Below are 20,803 nucleotides of genomic sequence, written 5' to 3'. Positions count from 1 at the left end.
GCTAGGCATTGTTTTATATTTAGGGATTAAGATTACCTTGCGTATTTTCTCGTAAACTAAGCTGGAAACAGCAATCAGCTGTACACACATTTTCTTGGAATCGACCGGTGATTTGGTCAAGACACACCCAATGATATAACTTTATAAGATTTTTAATGCAAGGATCGGCAACGATTGTATCTGAAACTATTTTATTTATCAGGAATAATATATTCCATTATTTTCTTAATTATATGCAACCTTTACTAAACATATTTAAAATAATAATAACCCTAAGCGAAGCAGCTGATCGCTATTCCCGGGTATTATTTTTTACATGGAACATGTCTGACCAGTCACCTTCAAGGCTCACGCGCACGTGATCACGTGATCGCGAGAATTTCATGTTGACATAGAATCGTCAAACAAAAACAAATATGACTTTTAACGAGGCAAAGTATGTCATTTATGATATATGTATCCATTCTCTGTCAACTAAAGTTTGTTTCAAGGCGTCGAAAAAGATTAGATTAAAAAATTATTCACTATTTCCCACAATGTTTTTGAAAATAAAATTCTCGGACACACTTCGACAACGGGTCCTCATCGAACATGTCAAACAGCAAAATAAAGATGTCAAACAAATCCTTAAATATATTATACAAAGTAATAAAATAAAAAAAAATATCTCTAAAAGTTGCCAAACTGACATCTAAGTTTTATCAGCGCCAGGCTTCACAATATACGATGTCTGCCCCTCTACAACCCCAAGGAACCAGCGCTAGGCTTCACAATATACAATGTCTGCCCCTCTACAACCCCAAGGAACCAGCGCTAGGCTTCACAATATACTATATCCATCCCCCTACAACCCCAGGAACCAGCCCCAGGCTTTACAATATACAATGTCCGCCCCTCTACAACCCCACGAACCAGCACAAGGCTTCACAATATACAACATCCAATCCTCTACAACCCCAGGAACCAATGCAAGGCTTCCCAATATACAATGTCTGCCCCTCTACGACCCCAGGAACGAGCGCCAGGCTTCACAATATACTATATCCCCCCCTACAACCCCAGGAACCAGCACAAGGCTTCACAATATACAACATCCAATCCTCTACAACCCCAGGAACCAATGTCAGGTTTCACAATATTCACAAACCACCCCCTCTTCAACCCCCAGAACCAGCACTAGGCTTCATAATTTAAAACATCCAATCCTCTACAACCCCAGGAACCAGTGCTAGGCTTCACAATGTACAACATCCACCCCTCTACAACCCCAGGAACGGGGGCCAGGAACCAATGCTAGGCTTCAAGGCAACATGGGCCACATCCATGTAGGAAATGAGACATTAATGAGCATCTTGTGATACGTTCTTGTCATGATATCTGAAGTCACATCTTGCTTGTGCCTGTCAATGAATAAGAGTTGGCCTGTTTGTAGCATCATTAGACAAGCCACTTATGACTGAAATATCCATGTAAATTTGTTGGAGACATACTTTTTCTACCAGAAAGTGCACAAAAAACAAAAAATGCAAATCTAAACTTGAACCTTTATGTTCATATACTCCATATACGTCCATTTTGATAAATTGAAGTCAAGATGTCAGACTGTAGGCTGTGTGACATGCTTGTTAATCTGGTAATAGAACACTCTGCTTTTGAACCGGAATAAACTGTATCATGGCAGAGGCTGTGGACACATGTGCATGACATGTTCAGGATATTTATGCACAGGCAGGTCGGAGGCCATCTTTCTTTTGTCATGTGAGTTTCCTTAATCTGATGCATCTCTGTATCACGTCTCAATCTGGCCAGAGTTGTCTTAGTTCTGAAAACACACAAGGAAATTGATCCTTGGAGGTTGGTGAGTGGGGAGAGATGTATGATGCTGTTGGCAATCTTGTAGTTATATCAAAGGATTTGGACACTGAAGTCATAGACATCAGAGGCGTACAGTAATGGTTTCAGACAGAATTGATTGACCTGAAGAACTGAACCAGGGCCCTGTATGTGACGGGGGATTGGGATGACAACTTGGCTACCTGTCATCCCCACCTCTGAAGCCGTTCTGTTAACATCCACAAAAGGGACGTTAGGTATAATGAAAGGGAACAGATTGGTCTTCACAATAGTTGTGGACTTTGAGTGAGTGAGTTGGGTTTAACGTCGCTTTTAACAGTATTCCAGTTATATCGCAGCGTGTCAGCTTAATGTGATGGAAAGCCCGAAGTGATGCAGGTCTCAGATGTTTACCACTTCAGTGAAACCCATGAGCACGGGTATGGTGCTGACAAACCTAGAAACATAATCGGGGCGAACCAGGATTCGAACCAACAATCATAGGTTTCTGGCGTGCCCAAGGGACGCAACTCTGCACAGCGAATCGCGGCGCCTTAGACAACTGGGCCACAGGTAGACTTTGAAAATCATGGTCGCTCTGTATGGAAACATGAGCACTCACCGTTAACTAGATTCACATTGTGACAGTCTCATTAGGAAATGAAATCTGGTTTGTTTACTGAAATGAAGCCAGCATTAATGTGCTTTCAAAATGAAAACATTTAATCTGTAGTCTTAATTATTCATTTGTGAAATCAGTTGTCTTCCCTTTTATGTGAACAAGAACAAAAATATTGTTTCATATTCATGTTAAGACGATTAATACATTTGATGATAATGATGATGATGTCACTAACGTGACATAGCTGTAATAATGCTGATAGATGTTGCCTATATTCACTGCTCAGGTTGGTGTCACAGCTCAGGCTGGTGTGACAGCTCAGGCTGGTGTGACAGTTCAGGTTGGTGTCACAGTTCAGGTTGGTGTCACAGCTCTGACAGGTGTCACAGTTCAGGTTGTGTCACAGCTCTGACTGGTGTCACACCCCAGGTTGGTGTCACAGCTCAGGTTGGTGTCACAGTTCAGGTTGTGTCACAGCTCTGACTGGTGTCACAGCTCAGGTTGGTGTCACAGCTCTGACAGATGTCACAGCTCAGGTTGGTGTCACAGCACTGACTGGTGTCACATCCCAGGTTGGTGTCACAGCTCTGACAGGTGTCACAGCTCAGGTTGGTGTCACAGTTCAGGTTGGTGTCACAGTTCAGGTTGGTGTCACAGCTCTGACAGGTGTCACAGTTCAGGTTGGTGTCACAGCTCTGACAGGTGTCACAGTTCAGACAGGTGTCACAGTTCAGGTTGGTGTCAGAGTTCAGGTTGGTGTCACAGTTCAGGTTGGTGTCACAGTTCAGGTTGGTGTCACAGCTCTGACAGGTGTCACAGTTCAGGTTGGTGTCACAGCTCTGACAGGTGTCACAGTTCAGGTTGGTGTCACAGCTCTGACAGGTGTCACAGTTCAGGTTGGTGTCAGAGTTCAGGTTGGTGTCAGAGTTCAGGTTGGTGTCACAGCTCTGAAAGGTGTCACAGTTCAGGTTGGTGTCACAGCTCTGACAGGTGTCACAGCTCAGGTTGGTGTCACAGCTCTGACAGATGTCACAGCTCAGGTTGGTGTTACAGCTCTGACTGGTGTCACAGCTCAGGTTGGTGTCACAGCTCTGACAGGTGTCACAGCTCTGACAGGTGTCACAGTTCAGGTTGGTGTCACAGCTCTGACAGATGTCACAGTTCAGGTTGGTGTCACAGCTCTGACAGATGTCACAGTTCAGGTTGGTGTCACAGCTCTCACAGGTGTCACAGCTCTGACAGGTGTCACAGTTCAGGTTGCTGTCACAGTTCAGGTTGGTGTCACAGCACTGACAGATGCCACAGTTCAGGTTGCTGTCACAGTTCAGGTTGCTGTCACAGCACTGACAGGGGTCACAGTTCAGGTTGCTGTCACAGCTCTGACAGGTGTCACAGTTCAGGTTGCTGTCACAGCACTGACAGGTGTCACAGTTCAGGTTGGTGTCACAGCTCTGACAAATGTCACAGTTCAGGTTGGTGTCAGAGTTCAGGTTGGTGTCAGCGTTCAGGTTGGTGTCACAGTTCAGGTTGGTGTCACAGCTCTGACTGGAGTCTCAGTGAGATGACAGAGATCATGCATGGTGAGTGTGTCCTGTAATCAGATCAATAATGAACACAGACACCACCTGAGCAATGAAGTGATAGATGGAGGTTAATCAAACAGAGCTTATAGCTGCGGTGTCCCTGTGTTAGGAGCAAAGTTGGAGCTGGACCGGAAATTTGGCTTGAATGTTGAAGCCAGAGAGACTAATTACTCCTGGCGACTTTCCACATCCATATGGCACCTTTCACAGGGAGGACACGGTCGCTTCAGTCTGTCAGAAAACACATCACAAGAAATCAAATTTTGTGGAGCTTATTTTATGTATTTGACAGGAATTTTTGACTCCAAGTAATGTGACTGCTGTATGTACACTGCACATGGCCCGGTCAAGTATTCCAGTTGAAAGTTATTACTGGAGTTTTTCCACATACATTTTTTCTCTGGCTATATTTTCCAGATCTAGGTTATACCCTCCCCAAACCTCAAACTTTTTTGAAGCTACAAGGTAAATCACCATAAACAGTGTCATTGCACCCATAATATGATGTTTGGTAACATGTATCTTGGGAAATAATTTCCTAGGTTTGAGATGTTATGTTTTAAAAAATCATTACATTGATATGAAAACAGTTGAAGTGCTTGATACAATTTTATTGTTCAATTAATTTTGTATTTAATAATAGGCCTACGTGTGGATACTCATAGCCTGTTCTTCCACCCATTCTTCTTTTTTCAGTTTCCGAATAATATGGTAAATGGGGTTTAACATCGCGTCCAAGATTAATGCACTTATATAGCGACGTGCATGCACATGTGTGTGTTGGTGGCTGCTTGTACTAGTCGGGACTGATGCCGATTTATAGTAGCCTGCAACCTCAGGGTATCGCGATACTTGTCGTGTACGCTAAACGGAACAAAATGCACTCACTAACCTTTATGATTATTCATGTTCTCTATATCAGGTGTACTTTATTTTATCTAACAATGCATATTTTACTGATAAGTTCATTATTTACATTAGTAGCTCCGAGTAAAAGCCGGGCCTCGCGCTCAGTTTGACAAGGGAGAGAACTCCATCGTATCGCGGTACAGAGAAAAAGTGTATGGAGGTCCGAATTGGACAAAAAGAGGACATAATTCTACCAACCACTTGGTATGATCATGCCAGACATCAGTGATTTGTCCAGACAAGTGCAAAGACAGCACAAGTAAAATTCTAAATGTGTTATCAGTAATAGGTATTCAGTGCATAATTACCGAAAAGTAAGAGAAGAATATTTTAAAAATCAACAGCAAAATCTAAGAAATGATATTCTAAGATTGTTTAAAAAAAAAATTGGATGACAATAATTTGTCATGAAATGGAATAATGTTAAAAGTCAACAATAAATATATGAAAAGCACTCCTAGTATGCCCAAAGTATGTATTTATCTTTTGGCTACTAGTGAAGAACGTATTTCTAAGTTTGGCATTATGGTCCTTATGATCTCGCAATAGATTCTCGGCACAGAGCGGGAAAAAATGTGCGGACTACGTAACTTCAGTGGTTTAACGTCGCGTCCAAGATTATTGCAATTTTATAGCGACGTGCATGCACATGTGTGTGTGCGTGTGTGGCTGCTTGCCTGACTGATGCCGATTTATAGTCCTAGGACACTGAGATACCATGCCACAGTTTAACATGAATACCCCACTCAGACACAGTATACTGACGCCGAGCCGACCAGTCCTTGTTTTAGCCCCTTACTGCCAAGTGCAGTAACAACAAGTACCATCTTTTAACATCTTTTGGTATGCCGCGGCTGGGGATCGAACCCCGGACCTTCCGTTCTCTGGGGGGAAGCTCTATGGTAGATGAGAGCCATGAGAGAAGTTGAGATGTGCAGTGTGTTATATACACAGACATACATCCTGTCTCCTTGTGCCTAAGTGACCCGTAAAGATCCAGGGTAGAATAGGTCTTCAGCAACCCATACTTGCCGTAAAAGGTGACTATGCTTGCCATAAGAGGCGACTAACGGGATCGGGTGGTCAGGCTCGCTGACTTGGTTGATGCATGTCATCGTATCCAAATTGCGTGGTTTGATGCTCATGATGTCTGAAAGGAGTAAACCCGTGAAGATCTGGGCAAGGATAGGTCTTCAGCAACCCATGCTTACCGTAAAAGGCGACTATGCTTGTCATAAGAGGCGACTAACGGCATCGGGTGGTCAGGCTCGCAGACTTGGTTAATGCATGTCATCGATCCCAATTGCGTGGATCGATGTTCATGATATCAATCACTGGATTGTCTGGTCCAGACTCGATTATTTACAGACCACCGTCATATAGCTGGAATATTACTGAGTGCGGCGTTACACAACAAACCAACCAACCAACCAACCTTGTGTCTATGTGTATAGCTGACTGTGTAATTATGCCGAGACAACCCACTTTACACCAGGAATACATGCATCAGAAACTTCTCATTCACCGGAAATGATAAAAGATCATGTGACTGATTGCTGACACGCATTTTTCTTCTGTCAAATATATTTTATTAGTTTTACTATTTCTGGTATGCATCACTATTTGATAGTGATTCATAACCACATGCTCATGATATAGTCGGAATAGTACAATCAATAATTTGATACATTGGTAATTTGTACTGTTCATTACCAAGTTAGGTCTGAGAAATGAATGGTGTGGTTCTGGTTATAGGGAATTACTGATAATGGAAAATAATATTTTGTCATTATCATTATCTCTCAAGAATTCTGGGGCGGTGGTGTAGTCTGGTGGTCAGTGTAATTCTTTCAAGTTGAAAATTGCTTCACAATTCTTGTCCATTCCATACAGAAGATTGTATGTACAATTCATTCCACATAAATATGCCATATGTTCTATTTATTATGAGTTCCCTTGCATAATTTTCATTATCATACTCTGTAAAAAAAGTGTAATTGCGGTAGACTGTAAGTGCTTCTTGCAGAAAGTGATTATATTTGATGATATATTTGGAGGTATAGTAGCACTCTATATATTATATAGAAGAAGTAACATTTTGCGTATGAAATATTTCATAGGTTTGTAAGCATTCGTCATGATGATCAATTAGGCTTAAAAAAATAATAGAAATGGTTCTCTGGCAATGGTTTTTGAAAATATAGTGCAGGCGGGCGATGTCTTTTTTGGGGGGGTTGTTCAAATTAGTATGTAACCAATAAACAGTTGTGTAATCAATAAACAATTGTGTACAATCAACCTGGGAAAGGGCCTCCCTTAATAAATGTATTCCTTGATGAGTAAAATACTGGAATACAGTATTTGACTACCGTTGGACTTGGAATATTTAAGGATTTTGTTGTTGTTTTTTAAAATGGAAATAAGAACAGGCGTGCAGCGAACTTTATGATGATACAGGCGCTGCCTGAGAACCAAGACTATTATTTTTTTTAGCCTTTGAAGTTAACTACCCCGATAATATAGCCTGCCATCCTACATGTAGTATTTCATTACTAAAGACAAAATATAATGAATAATTTTCTATGGCTGCCTGACCTCAAGTAATTCGACTAAAAGGATCCTTGCTCTCCAAGTACCAGGTCATATTTACTGGAATATTGCTGACTGCGGCAAAAAACAACATTCGCTTTCTCTATACAGTGCACAACATCTGTCTTGAAATGCATGTATAAGTCAGTGGATCATTGTGTTTTAATTAACCCTGATAAATTCACTGACACTTGCTCCCTTTGGAGTAATTAATGGAAAGGGAAGTTTGACACTTCTCAAGACCATAAATCTACCCAAAGCTATTCATGCTGCTTAATTACTGAGATAAAGTGCATAACATACGCCACCATGACATTGTTGTCATACATTGAAGCATATTCTGAATTTGCCTGCAGATATTGATAGCTTCATGTCTGTCTAGAATCCGATCAAAGATAAATCTTCTGAACTTGGAAGTATTGTGATGAGAAAAAGTGGTGAAAGTTGGAATTAAGCCTCCTTTGCTTCAAAGTCTTGATTTTCAATCTCAGTGACTGAGACATGGAAGAGTGTTGTAATGTGCGCCCACTGAGGGATTCTACCATGTCAAGGTGTGACTGCACAACAGTACTTGATGGATGGTAATGACTGGGCAAGTTCATCTGCTGGGGACTAAATCTCACTGGTGACATTACAGTGTTGCTGATCTGCACCATTAGCTCCTCGTTAGATATCACAGACATGCAATTAGTGAAATTCATAGCCTTGAGTTAGTCCAAGTAAACTCTGGTGGCGATCAGGTGAGGTGAAATGGGGTCTAACATTGCGTCCAAGATTATTGCACTTATAATGCGACGTGCATATATATATGTGTGTGGTTGCTGGTTGTACTAGTCAGGACTTATACTGATTTTATAGTGCTAGCCCACTGAGATACTATGCCGCAGTTAACATGAATATCCCACTCAGACACAGGATACTGACTTGGAGCTGACCAGTCCTTGTTTTAGTCCCTGAATGCCGAGCACCAGACAGGCCAACAACAAGAACCATCTTTTATTGCTTTTGGTATGACGCAGCTGAGAATCGAACCCTGGATCTTTCGCTCTCTGGGCGGGCTCTCAACCTCCAGACCCCAGAGGCGGTTTACAAGGAAGGTGTACTTTCAGAGAAGTTAGAAGTTATTCGTCACTGGATGGAACATGTTTTGTGTGTAGTTGAAGATTTTTAGGAAGTCATATTGCTAGATCAGAAATACTGTTGTTGTTGCATTATATTCATGGTTGAGGAATAGTTCACAAAAACTAGTACTGAACAGAAATCTGGTAATGGTTCACCAGATCTAGTACTGGACAGAAACCTGGTAATGGTTCACAAGAACTAGTACTGGACAGAAACCTGGTAATTGTTCACCAGAACTAGTACTGGACAGAAACCTGGTAATGGTTCACAAGAACTAGTACTGGACAGAAACCTGGTAATGGTTCACAAGAACTAGTACTGGACAGAAACCTGGTAATTGTTCACCAGAACTAGTACTGGACAGAAACCTGGTAATGGTTCACAAGAACTAGTACTGGACAGAAACCTGGTAATTGTTCACCAGAACTAGTCCTGGACAGAAACCTGGTAATGGTTCACAAGAACTAGTCCTGGACAGAAACCTGGTAATTGTTCACAAGAACTAGTCCTGGACAGAAACCTGGTAATTGTTCACCAGAACTAGTACTGGACAGAAACCTGGTAATTGTTCACCAGATCTAGTACTGGACAGAAACCTGGTAATGGTTCACAAGAACTAGTACTGGACAGAAACCTTGTAATTGTTCACAAAAACTAGTACTGGACAGAAACCTGGTAATTGTTCACCAGAACTAGTACTGGACAGAAACCTGGTAATTGTTCACCAGAACTAGTACTGGACAGAAACCTGGTAATGGTTCATAAGAACTAGTACTGGACAGAAACCTGGTAATTGTTCACCAGAACTAGTACTGGACAGAAACCTGGTAATGGTTCACCAGAACTAGTACTGCACAGAAACCTGGTAATTGTTCACCAGAACTAGTACTGGACAGAAACCTGGTAATGGTTCATAAGAACTAGTACTGGACAGAAACCTGGTAATTGTTCACCAGAACTAGTACTGGACAGAAACCTGGTAATGGTTCACCAGAACTAGTACTGGACAGAAACCTGGTAATTGTTCACCAGAACTAGTCCTGGACAGAAACCTGGTAATTGTTCACAAGAACTAGTCCTGGACAGAAACCTGGTAATTGTTCACAAGAACTAGTACTGGACAGAAACCTGGTAATTGTTCACCAGAACTAGTCCTGGACAGAAACCTGGTAAATGTTCACAAGAACTAGTCCTGGACAGAAACCTGGGAAAGGTTCACCAGAACTAGTCCTGGACAGAAACCTGGTAATCGTTCACAAGAACTAGAACTGGACAGAAACCTTGTAATTGTTCACAAGAACTAGTCCTGGACAGAAACCTGGTAATTGTTCACAAGAACTAGTCCTGGACAGAAACCTGGGAAAGGTTCACCAGAACTAGTGCTGGACAGAAAACTGGTAATGGTTCACAAGAACAGGAACTGGGCAGGAACCTGGTAAAGTTTCACTGAACTGAACAGAAATCTCGTGAACATTCACTGAACTGAAAATTAATCAAGTAAACATGAACTAATTTGGGCAGTAACAGTATTTGTAGTGATTCAAGTGATCAGTTTATAGTAAATGGTCTTGTGTTGAACTGTCCCACAGCTAACACAGTGGCATCCATTCCGAAACATTCCTTCAACACATACAAAATTAGATTTAGAATAAATCGTTATTGTGGTATTTAGACTTGCATGTAAAAGTTTTAAAACTTGGTTAACTTTTCAAATGTTTTCATCTATCAAAATTTTTTTTTTTCAGTTCAGTAACACTCCTTGAACTTTCCATACAGACGATATCAGTTTCTAAAATGTTTCTGATATATTATTTGATGATGGCAGGATTTATGAAAGTATTAACTCTGGAGTCAGTGCAGAGTGGCCATTAAGCCCCACCTCTAATAAACAAGCTCTGACCCCTTGGGTATTTGTGGGAAGTACTGTCCCCAATGTCCATTGCATTTCATTTATAAAGCATAACTACAAGAGGATGTGATTGACCATTAGGGATTAAGAAGAAAGAATGCTTAACTGTAGGGACCAGCCATCCATCATGATGTGTCTCCATGAACTGGAGGGAATCAAGAGAAGGTCACAGAAAAGCGTGCACTGTCATAGATAACACGGTGATCACAGGAACATTGCAGATTGTACATCATTTTACGGTTAAACTATGGAAATAGGGGGAAAAAAACACTGGTGGTTATGGAAAAAATAACAAAGTCATCTTTATGAAAACACTGAAGCTCAGAGAGTTCAACTTTTTGTAGATTGACAGGTGTGTGTCATCTTTGAACAGTTATATTATACCAGCTTCCGCGTCGTGTGGAGGAAAGCCCTGAGTGATGCGGATGTGGATGTTTTAATCAATTTATAGTATTATGCCTGACATTCAACTTCATCCCTTGTAGAAGATGTTGCAAATAAAACTTTTAGTTTTTTTCTTCAGAATCTGCTTTCCTGATTGTGCTTTGACTCAAAGTCAATGTTTGACTTTTTAAAGGACATATGAAATTCAGAAAAATATTATTTAATGTTATGTAATAAGAATAATATGAAGTGTAACAGTTCAAATTTCAGAGCTTTTGTTTAAGCATTGTAATAAGTGAGTGAGTGAGTGAGTGCCTTGGGTTTAACGGTTTAACTTATATCATGGCGTGTCAGTTTGATGTGGGAGGAAAGCCTGAAGTGATGCAGACATATACCATGGGTACGGTGCTGACAAACCTAGAAACAACCAGAGTGAGCCTGAATTCAAACCCATGATCATACGTTTTTGGTGTGCCCAAGGGACACAACTCTGCACAGCGAATTGTGGACCCTTAGATGAATGGGCCCCCTGTACCTCCTAAAGTATTGTAGATGTTCAATCAAAATGTAGATGTTTGATGCAGTTTAGCCCTCATTCTATGAAGGTTCATACTTCAATGAACTCACACAAGGTCAATGTCAATTCTTAAATTCACTATTTTTTACCTTGAAGTATGTATGCACAATTACATTTAGTATGTATGCCACCATGTTTCCACTGACAGCAATACAACAGTCAACTGTATCGTGGATTAAAGGGTCTAACTGATCATCAGGTCAGCTGTATCAGGGTTAAAGGGCCTAAATGATCAGAAAGTCAGCTGTATCGCTGATTAAAGGGCCAAATGATCAGAAAGTCAGCTGTATCGCTGATTAAAGGGCCAAATGATCAGAAAGTCAGCTGTATCGCTGATTAAAGGGCCAAATGATCAGAAAGTCAGCTGTATCGCGGATTAAAGGGCCAAATGATCAGAAAGTCAGCTGTATCGCTGATTAAAGGGCAAAATGATCAGAAAGTCAGCTGTATCTCGGATTAAAGGGCCAAATGATCAGAAAGTCAGCTGTATCGCGGAATTAAAGGGCCAAATGATCAGAAAGTCAGCTGTATCGCTGATTAAAGGGCCAAATGATCAGAAAGTCAGCTGTATAGCGGATTAAAGGGTCTAAATGATCAGAAAGTCAGCTGTATCGCGGATTAAAGGGTCTAAATGATCAGAAAGTCAGCTGTATCGGGGGTTAAAGGGTCTAAATGATCAGAAGGTCAGCTGTATTGCAGATTAAAGGGTCTAAATGATAAGAAGGTCAGCTGTATCAGGGTTAAAGGGTCTAAATGATCAGAAAGTCAGCTGTATCAGGATTAAAGGGTCTAAATGATCAGAAAGTCAGCTGTATCGCAGATTAAAGGGTCTAAATGATCAGAAAGTCAGCTGTATCGGGGGTTAAAGGGTCTAAATGATCAGAAAGTCAGCTGCATCAGGGTTAAAGGGTCTAAATGATCAGAAAGTCAGCTGTATCGCAGATTAAAGGGTCTAAATGATCAGAAGGTCAGCTGTATCGGGTTAAAGGGTCTAAATGATCAGAAAGTCAGCTGTATCGGGGTTAAAGAGTCTAAATGATCAGAAAATAAGCTATATCGGGGGTTAAAGGGTCTAAATGATCATCAGGGTTAAAGGGTCTAAATGATCAGAAAGTCAGCTGTATCGGGGGTTAAAGGGTATAAATGATCAGAAAATCAGCTGGATCAGGGTTAAAGGGTCTAAATAATCAGAAAGTCAGCTGTATCGGGGATTAAAGGGTCTAAATGATCAGAAAATCAGCTGTATCGGGGGTTAAGGGGTCTAAATGATCAGAAAATCAGCTGTATCGCTGATTAAGGGGTCTAAATGATCAGAAAGTCAGCTGTATCGCAGATTAAAGGGTCTAAATGATCAGAAAGTCAGCTGTATCGTGGATTAAAGGGTCTAAATGATCAGAAAGTCAGCTGTATCATGGATTAAAGGGTCTAAATGATCAGAAAGTCAGCTGTACCAAGGATTAAAGGGTCTAAATGATCAGAAAGTCAGGTGTATCGGGGGTTAAAGGGTCTAAATGATCAGAAGGTCAGCTGTATCGCTGATTAAAGGGTCTAAATGATCAGAAGGTCAGCTGTATCGCAGATTAAAGGGTCTAAATGATCAGAAAGTCAGCTGTATCGGGGTTAAAGAGTCTAAATGATCAGAAAGTTAGCTGTATCAGGGTTAAAGGGTCTAAATGATCAGAAAGTCAGCTGTATCACAGATTAAAGGGTCTAAATGATCAGAAGGTCAGCTGTATCAGGGTTAAAGGGTCTAAATGATCAGAAAGTCAGCTGTATCGGGGTTAAAGAGTCTAAATGATGAGAAAATAAGCTATATCGGGGGTTAAAGGGTCCAAATGATCATCAGGGTTAAAGGGTCTAAATGATCAGAAAGTCAGCTGTATCGGGGGTTAAAGGGTATAAATGATCAGAAAATCAGCTGGATCAGGGTTAAAGGGTCTAAATAATCAGAAAGTCAGCTGTATCGGGGATTAAAGGGTCTAAATGATCAGAAAATCAGCTGTATCGGGGGTTAAGGGGTCTAAATGATCAGAAAATCAGCTGTATCGCTGATTAAGGGGTCTAAAGGATCAGAAAATCAACTGTATCGCAGATTAAAGGGTCTAAATGATCAGAAAGTCAGCTGTATCAGGGATTAAAGGGTCTAAATGATCAGAAAGTCAGCTGTATCGTGGATTAAAGGGTCTAAATGATCAGAAAGTCAGCTGTACCAAGGATTAAAGGGTCTAAATGATCAGAAAGTCAGCTGTATCGGGGATTAAAGGGTCTAAATGATCAGAAAATCAGCTGTATTGGTGGTTAAGGGGTCTAAATGATCAGAAAATCAGCTGTATCGCTGATTAAGGGGTCTAAAGGATCAGAAAGTCAGCTGTATCGCAGATTAAAGGGTCTAAATGATCAGAAAGTCAGCTGTATCGGGGATTAAAGGGTCTAAATGATCAGAAAGTCAGCTGTATCGTGGATTAAAGGGTCTAAATGATCAGAAAGTCAGCTGTACCAAGGATTAAAGGGTCTAAATGATCAGAAAGTCAGCTGTATCATGGATTAAAGGGTCTAAATGATCAGAAAGTCAGCTGTATCGCAGATTAAAGGGTCTAAATGATCAGAAAGTCAGCTGTATCGCAGATTAAAGGGTCTAAATTATCAGAAAGTCAGCTTCTGTATTTCCAAAGGAAAAGAGGTATATCTTGTAAAACTTCACATTATAAAATTATGACAAATTCTTCTTATGAAAAAGAGAGGATCAATATTGGTTATAGTTATGTTTTGGGGAAATGATTGACTTACACAAGAAATGTGAAATAGTGAGTGTGATGGGTGCCACATTGACCACTATTTCAGAGATGTTACAAGATTGTAGAGGTGGAGCGGCCCAATTGTAGAGGTGGAGCAGCGCGATTATAGAGGTGGAGTGGCCCCATTGTAGAGGTGGAGTGGCCCGATTGTAGAGGTGGAGTGGCCCGATTATAAAGGTGGAGTGGCCCCATTGTAGAGGTGGAGAGGCCCGATTGTAGAGGTGGAGTGGCCCGATTGTAGAGGTGGAGTGGCCCGATTATAGAGGTGGAGTGGCCCGATTGTAGAGGTTGAGTGGCCCGATTGTAGAGGTGGAGTGGCCCAATTGTAGAGGGGGAGTGGCCCGATTGTAGAGGTGGAGTGGCCCGATTGTAGAGGTGGAGTGGCCCGATTGTAGAGGTGGAGTGGCCCGATTGTAGAGGTGGAGAGGCCCGATTGTAGAGGGGGAGTAGCCCGATTGTAGAGGTGGAGTGGCCCGATTATAGAGGTGGAGTGGCCCGATTGTAGAGGTGGAGAGGCCCGATTGTAGAGGTAGAGTGGCCCGATTGTAGAGGTGGAGCAGCCCGATTATAGAGGTGGAGTGGTGCGATTGTAGAGGTGGAGTGGCCCTGTGGCCCGATTGTAGAGGTGGAGTGGCCCGATTGTAGAGGTTTACCACTGATGGAACTCCAGAGCATGAGTTACCATGGTAACATGGTTCTGGCAGTTAAAGAATAATAATCAGGATGATTTGTTAATGATCAAAGTTCATGTTGATGTCAACAATTTCATACAGCATCAAAATGTTGCAGATTGGATAATATAGTGCCAAATTAGTTGCATTGTTGAGATTCTGAATTAGGCATCCATACATGCAGAGGTGAGGTGAAATGGGGTTAACATTGCGTGTGTGGCTGCTTGTAATAGTCCGGACTGATGCTGATTTGTTGTGCTAGCCCACTGAGATACCATGCCACAGTTTAACTTGAATACCCCACTCAGACACAGTATACAGACTCCGAGCCGACCAGTCCTTGTTTTAGTCCTTTAATGCCCTGGCCAGACAGGGTAACAACAAGTACCATCTTTTAACATCTTTTGGTATGATGCGGCCCGGTATCGACCCCCGACCTTCCGCTCTCCGTCTGGATGCTCTACCACTAGACCAGGGAGGCAGTCGCATACATGCAGAAGTTTTGAGGTTTATATGTTGAGGATAAACACAGCTCTGAGGTTTTGGTTGAAAATCTCACGCTGCGAGCGAGGCAAATGCCCAAGCTCAAGGTTTTACGTTTTAGCCAAAACCAAGGAGGAGTGTTTTATTCAACTTTGGAACCATCTAAATGCAAGAAATGCATGAAAAAAAATGAGATACCTTACAGTGAAACACTACAGTGTGTCGTTATAAAAGCAATTTGATCAAAGCATGCGAGCGAAAAAACATGTGCAGCATGGGCAAGGTGGAGTCATGACATGTAAAAGTAAACAACTTCTCCTGCCTCGGTGGCTCAGTGGGAAAACAGTGGGTTACAAAACTTAACACGATATGTGAGGTTGCAGGTTCCATTCATGTCATGGGTCAATAAAAAATAATCATTATATTCATACCAAAAGGCCAGATAACAAAACATCAATTGTAAAACCTAGGTCATGCATTTGAAATAAAAAAAATTATAGCAGGTTTACATTGAGTGACCCATTTCCAAACCTAGGTTTAAGAGATGAGCTGGTTGCAGATTTACTGGCACTCTAGGTTTAGCCGATGTTCAGGAATCTAATGCAGTATAGGGTAATACAGTGATAGGTTTATAATGTGTCTTCAATTCTGTTTCAAAATTTCTTCAGCCAAAAAACATTCTGAGGCAATAGTTTTTTATTTTTAGGTTGACAGATCCAACACCTGTTTTGAACAGCCATGTTGATAGTGATTTGTTGCTTTATAATGAGAGGTATGACATCATCAAAGCTGCCAACTTGGTGGTGCACACATCCGACATTGGTTGATGTGTAGTACTGTACTCCTGTCATAACAGTCTGTCCTCACTCAGAATTTCGGTTAGGATGAAAGGAAGAGAAAATAGTCATTTTTATTTATACTTTGTGGATAGTGAGTGAGTGAGTGAGTGAGGTTTTACGCCACTTTTAGCAATATTCCAGCAATGTCATGGTGGGGAACACCAGAATGGGCTTCACACGTTGTACCCATGTCAGGAATCAAACCTCCTGCGGATAGGTTTCAAAGTTGCATTAACTTTTTGAGTTTTAATGCCGACCTGCAAGAATAATGTTTAGAACTGTGTGCCAAAACACGGCTGTTCATTCATGGAAACCCTGTAGAAGTACCTCACCAATCAGGTGTTAAAAACCAGGTGACATCACTCAAGCGCAGCAGAAGTTTACAGATGAGGCAATGGAGATCAGGCCTTTTATCAAGGATCTTTTTCTGTCAGAAAATAGCTGAATTCTATTGATCAAGACATCACCCCAGTATGAACATAAATTTGAATTTTGATTCCCTCATCCCTTGAAATATCAGCAATGCCATCTTAACTGCTTGAAAATATGTGAGGATATTGAAAATGATCTAAAAACATTGTGCCTTGTTGATTCAGAGTCTTCATGTTTTTACTTAGGATGAGTTGACATGCTACATCAAGGGCATTAGAGGGGCTCATCGGCTTGCATATTTAATATCAGCAGATTGTTCACATGTCCCTGACTGAGGCAGTTGTGACTGACAATGTGAATATGGTTCTGTGGGCTGAACACACATTCATAATGTACACTGCTGGCTGGTAGAGTGTGGGCTATATGGCTGCTAAAACACCATCTTCCTGACACAAGGGAGTTAACTGACTATAAGGGGCGGTCGGGTAGCCTTGTGGTTAAAGCGTTCGCTCGTCACGCCGAAGACCCGGGTTCGATTCCCGACATGGGTATAATGTGTGAAGCCCATTTCTGGTGTCCCCCACTGTGATATTGCTGGAATATTGCTAAAAGCGGCGTAAAACCATACCTACTCACTCACTAACTGACTATTAAAGTCAAGTTTCCACCCTTGCCGGAGTAGGCTGGAATTTCTGAGCTTGATTGTAGCGCCACCAGTGGATATGACATTTATGTCCCTTCTAAGCCTCTCCTATTGACCAATCAGATTTCACCTGTTATATCACTTGCATTTGCTTCAAACAAAATGGCGGCACCCATTCAAGACAGTCTGATTGATAATCAAGATCCATATCGTGATAAAACGGGTCTTACATCGCGAGGTGCCTCAAATCACGTGAGCACCTTGATTAAAAACATGAAAATATTTGAAAAATACCTATTGGCACCGAGTTGTCGTTGCACATGCTTTGCAAATCCTGCAATTGACCAAAATCTGCATGACAGGTTACTAAACTGATGTCGATTTCATAACCCGATTTTGATTGGACTTTGCATAGACTTGTTAGTCCAGCAAAACTATAACTCAATAATTACCAGCCTAGTTCGGTAAGGGTAGAAACTGGACTTTTAAAGTCAGTTAACTCCTTTGCCTTGGGAAGATTCTAAATCACCAAAATCTGGATAGATGTCATCGTAATCACATATGAAAGTAGCAGTACCAAGCCCTGTGACAGCAGTTTTGAAACTACTACTCTTAGCATGGCCGTTATAAATTTTAGGTGACATCATTATCCTGTCCTAACAATAACGTCGTCTGCTTCTGCCCTGCTTTTAACATAATGTCAAGTATGCATTTAGAAAATCTCGCTTCTTTGGATGTGAGTGATGTATGTTGAGGTAACAAAGATCACATAAAAAATCCAAATGAAAACATCACTATTGGAGTGACTATCATGCACTTTAGTATTGGCTGATATTGTATGCTACTTAAAGAACCGGGATTTCCAATAGACCATAACAGAAAATGGACAGGCAAATTAAGCTTTTGAAATGGAGTGATTTAATATTTACAGCAATTGACAGCATATCTATTATTCAAAGGAAATTGTCAGGGACTGTCAACTCTCAAATGTACCATTCCCAGTCATATTTTACTGGTCAATAACCAGTATACCAGAGGACGGAAACACTGATTATCTATTTTGAACTTCTAACTCTAATTATTAAATTTTAAAACGGAGTGATTTAATATTTACGGCAATTGACAGCATATCTATTATTCAAAGGAAATTGTCAGGGACTGTCAACTCTCAAATGTACCGTTTCCAGTCATATTTTACTGGTCAATAACCAGTATACCAGAGAATGGAAACACTGAATATCTATTTCGAACTTCTAACTCTAAATTACATCAAAAGAGGTAGTTGAAGTGGAGCTTGTTTACCTAGGGTTAGCATTAGGCTTTGTGGTGGTAACAAGATGACGTCGCCTTCAAGACGACCATGCTTAGAGTGTGGGCACTTCATGACATTCTCAGCAACAAACTCCCAGTCCTTGTAAGTCTGGTGCCAGTTCCCCAAGCTCTTCAAGTGGACTTGATGTCCATGGATTGGACAGGAATATTCACAAACACCTTCCCACCTTTGTCTCTTCCCAAAGTTATTCAGAATTATCGAGAGCACAGACTGCATGATCATTCTATTAGTGCTGGTGTGGCTAGCTTGGACTTTGTTCCATAGGTTGTTCTTGTTAGCCCTGGAAGAACCACGCCAACTACCAGAGCGTTGAGATCTCCCTTCTCCAACCCACATCAGATATCATGTACAGAAGCCTGTACGCTCTCCATCTTCACAATTGGAAAGTAAAGCGCAGAAAATTCAGGCTTCAGCTTGTCTATTCCAAATCCGCTGAGTTGCCTTCTTGTTGTTGCCGAACTCCTAACTTTGTCAGTTGTGTGTGTCAGTCGAAAATGTCTTTTTCAGGATTGTTTTGTGAACTGTTCAAGCTTGCAACTCTGCAAGCATTTTATACAAGCCACAAGCAGATGTCTTGTGAATGGCAATTTCCATGATGCCAGCAAAAACCCAGGACACAAGTCTGTGTCAGGTAATGGCACAAAGTTCCTGGAGTCTGTCCAATTGATGTTGTCAGCTACAGTTTGGAACCTGAACTTTCTAAATAATGGTTGCCTGGTGGGTAATACCAGATACAGTTATTTTGATAACTGAAGACTTGTAGGTAATTATCTAAGCTTTATCAAAGTTTGTATGATATAAGAAAAAAATTGCAAAAGATATGCAAGAAAGATTATTTTTACTAATTACTTAAGTTATTTATTGTTTAGTTGTAATCTCTATGCATGTATTGCTTTTCACAGTTATACACAATCCTGTGAATATCACAGCACAATTATCACAGATTTTCTATAAATAACCTGAACAAACTACAGGATTTCAGACTTCATTTGATCAAATGTGTAGACAAGAAATTACCAAAAACCCCATGTATTTAAGACTGTATGAATAAAATATTTCTCCCTACAGTGTAAGGTAAAATTATGCAAAGAACAGGAAAAGCTTTGATGACACGTGCAAGTCCAAGAGAGATTGCCTGCTGTGGTTTTGCACTCAACAATAATCAGACAATCATGTAGAAATTGGTCTGTCACCTCCACAGAAAGTGTCAGGTGACAAGTCACCACTTGCTAATTGCATCACAGTCGGATCTCAAAGAATTCCTCACTAAAACTGTTTCCTTGTAATCATGGCTTATCTCGACTTGTATCTTTGTAACAAAATGTCACGTAAAACATTACTTGTAGACAAAGGGATTTTGGTGTGTTTATGGCAATTGGATTGAGGCTTTCGTTGCCTGAACGACCAGCTTTAATCAAGTTAGACCATTTTTGAGGAAGTAGGAAGAATTTTAATTTCATTTCTCATGTTCTCCTTGGTAAAGCAGAAGGTCAGAGTGTATTTTACTGATATGAGTTGTGTGTCCAGATGGCTGGGCTTCTGAATGAGTTCTTAAAGGGTGATAAGAAGAAGATTTAAGTGCAACACAAATTGTTCTAGCTAGACTAATATATACAAGTAAACAAGTGAGTGTTCATACGAGTTGTGATGTTTTCAAGAAATGATTGAAGGATATTTCAACTTCACAGCTTGACTGTTTTAAGTAGGATCTGTGTGATTGCCAGGAATTGCTGCTGGGTTTGTGATGTGGCACTGAGCAGTATTTGCTTGCTCGCCTGTGTGTATGCAAACATGTGTTACTGGAGAAATTAGGGATGAATCCTTCCTGTGTGGATGTTGAGAGGAATTGGTTCCTAGTCATATTGTAGCTCGCTCTCAATCACTTACTCTCTCACTCTCTCACACTCTCACACTCTCACACACTCACACTCTCACACACTCACTCACTCACTCACTCACTCACTCACCACTGGACCAGTGCCCCCTTCTATTGTTCCCTCCTTTTTTTCAGCAACCCATACTTGTCGTAAAAGGCGACTAGGGTTGTTGTAAGACGCGACTAACGGGATCGGGTGATCAGGCTCATGGTTGATGCTTGTCATTGATCCCAATTGCGTGGATCGATGCTCATGATGTCCA

The 20,803-nt window shown here is 41.1% G+C and overlaps 1 protein-coding gene across 1 annotated transcript; it reads right to left on the bottom strand.

The window, feature by feature from the left end:
• Positions 1 to 2,916: 2,916 nt before the first annotated feature.
• On the bottom strand, positions 2,917 to 4,720 carry LOC125373010 (prestalk protein-like). Its single transcript, XM_048383791.1, has 2 exons — positions 4,688 to 4,720; positions 2,917 to 3,906 (listed from the first exon to the last, which is right to left on the bottom strand). Exons 1-2 carry the CDS (start codon positions 4,718 to 4,720, stop codon positions 2,917 to 2,919), a joined length of 1,023 nt encoding a protein of 340 aa, XP_048239748.1.
• Positions 4,721 to 20,803: the final 16,083 nt, after the last annotated feature.

Source organism: Haliotis rufescens, unplaced genomic scaffold, assembly GCF_023055435.1.
Source record: "Haliotis rufescens isolate VD_foot unplaced genomic scaffold, xgHalRufe1.0.p SCAF_5, whole genome shotgun sequence".
NCBI classification, from domain to species: domain Eukaryota; kingdom Metazoa; phylum Mollusca; class Gastropoda; order Lepetellida; family Haliotidae; genus Haliotis; species Haliotis rufescens.
Note: the sequence above shows the minus strand (reverse complement) of the source record. Positions and strands in the feature narration are given on the sequence as shown.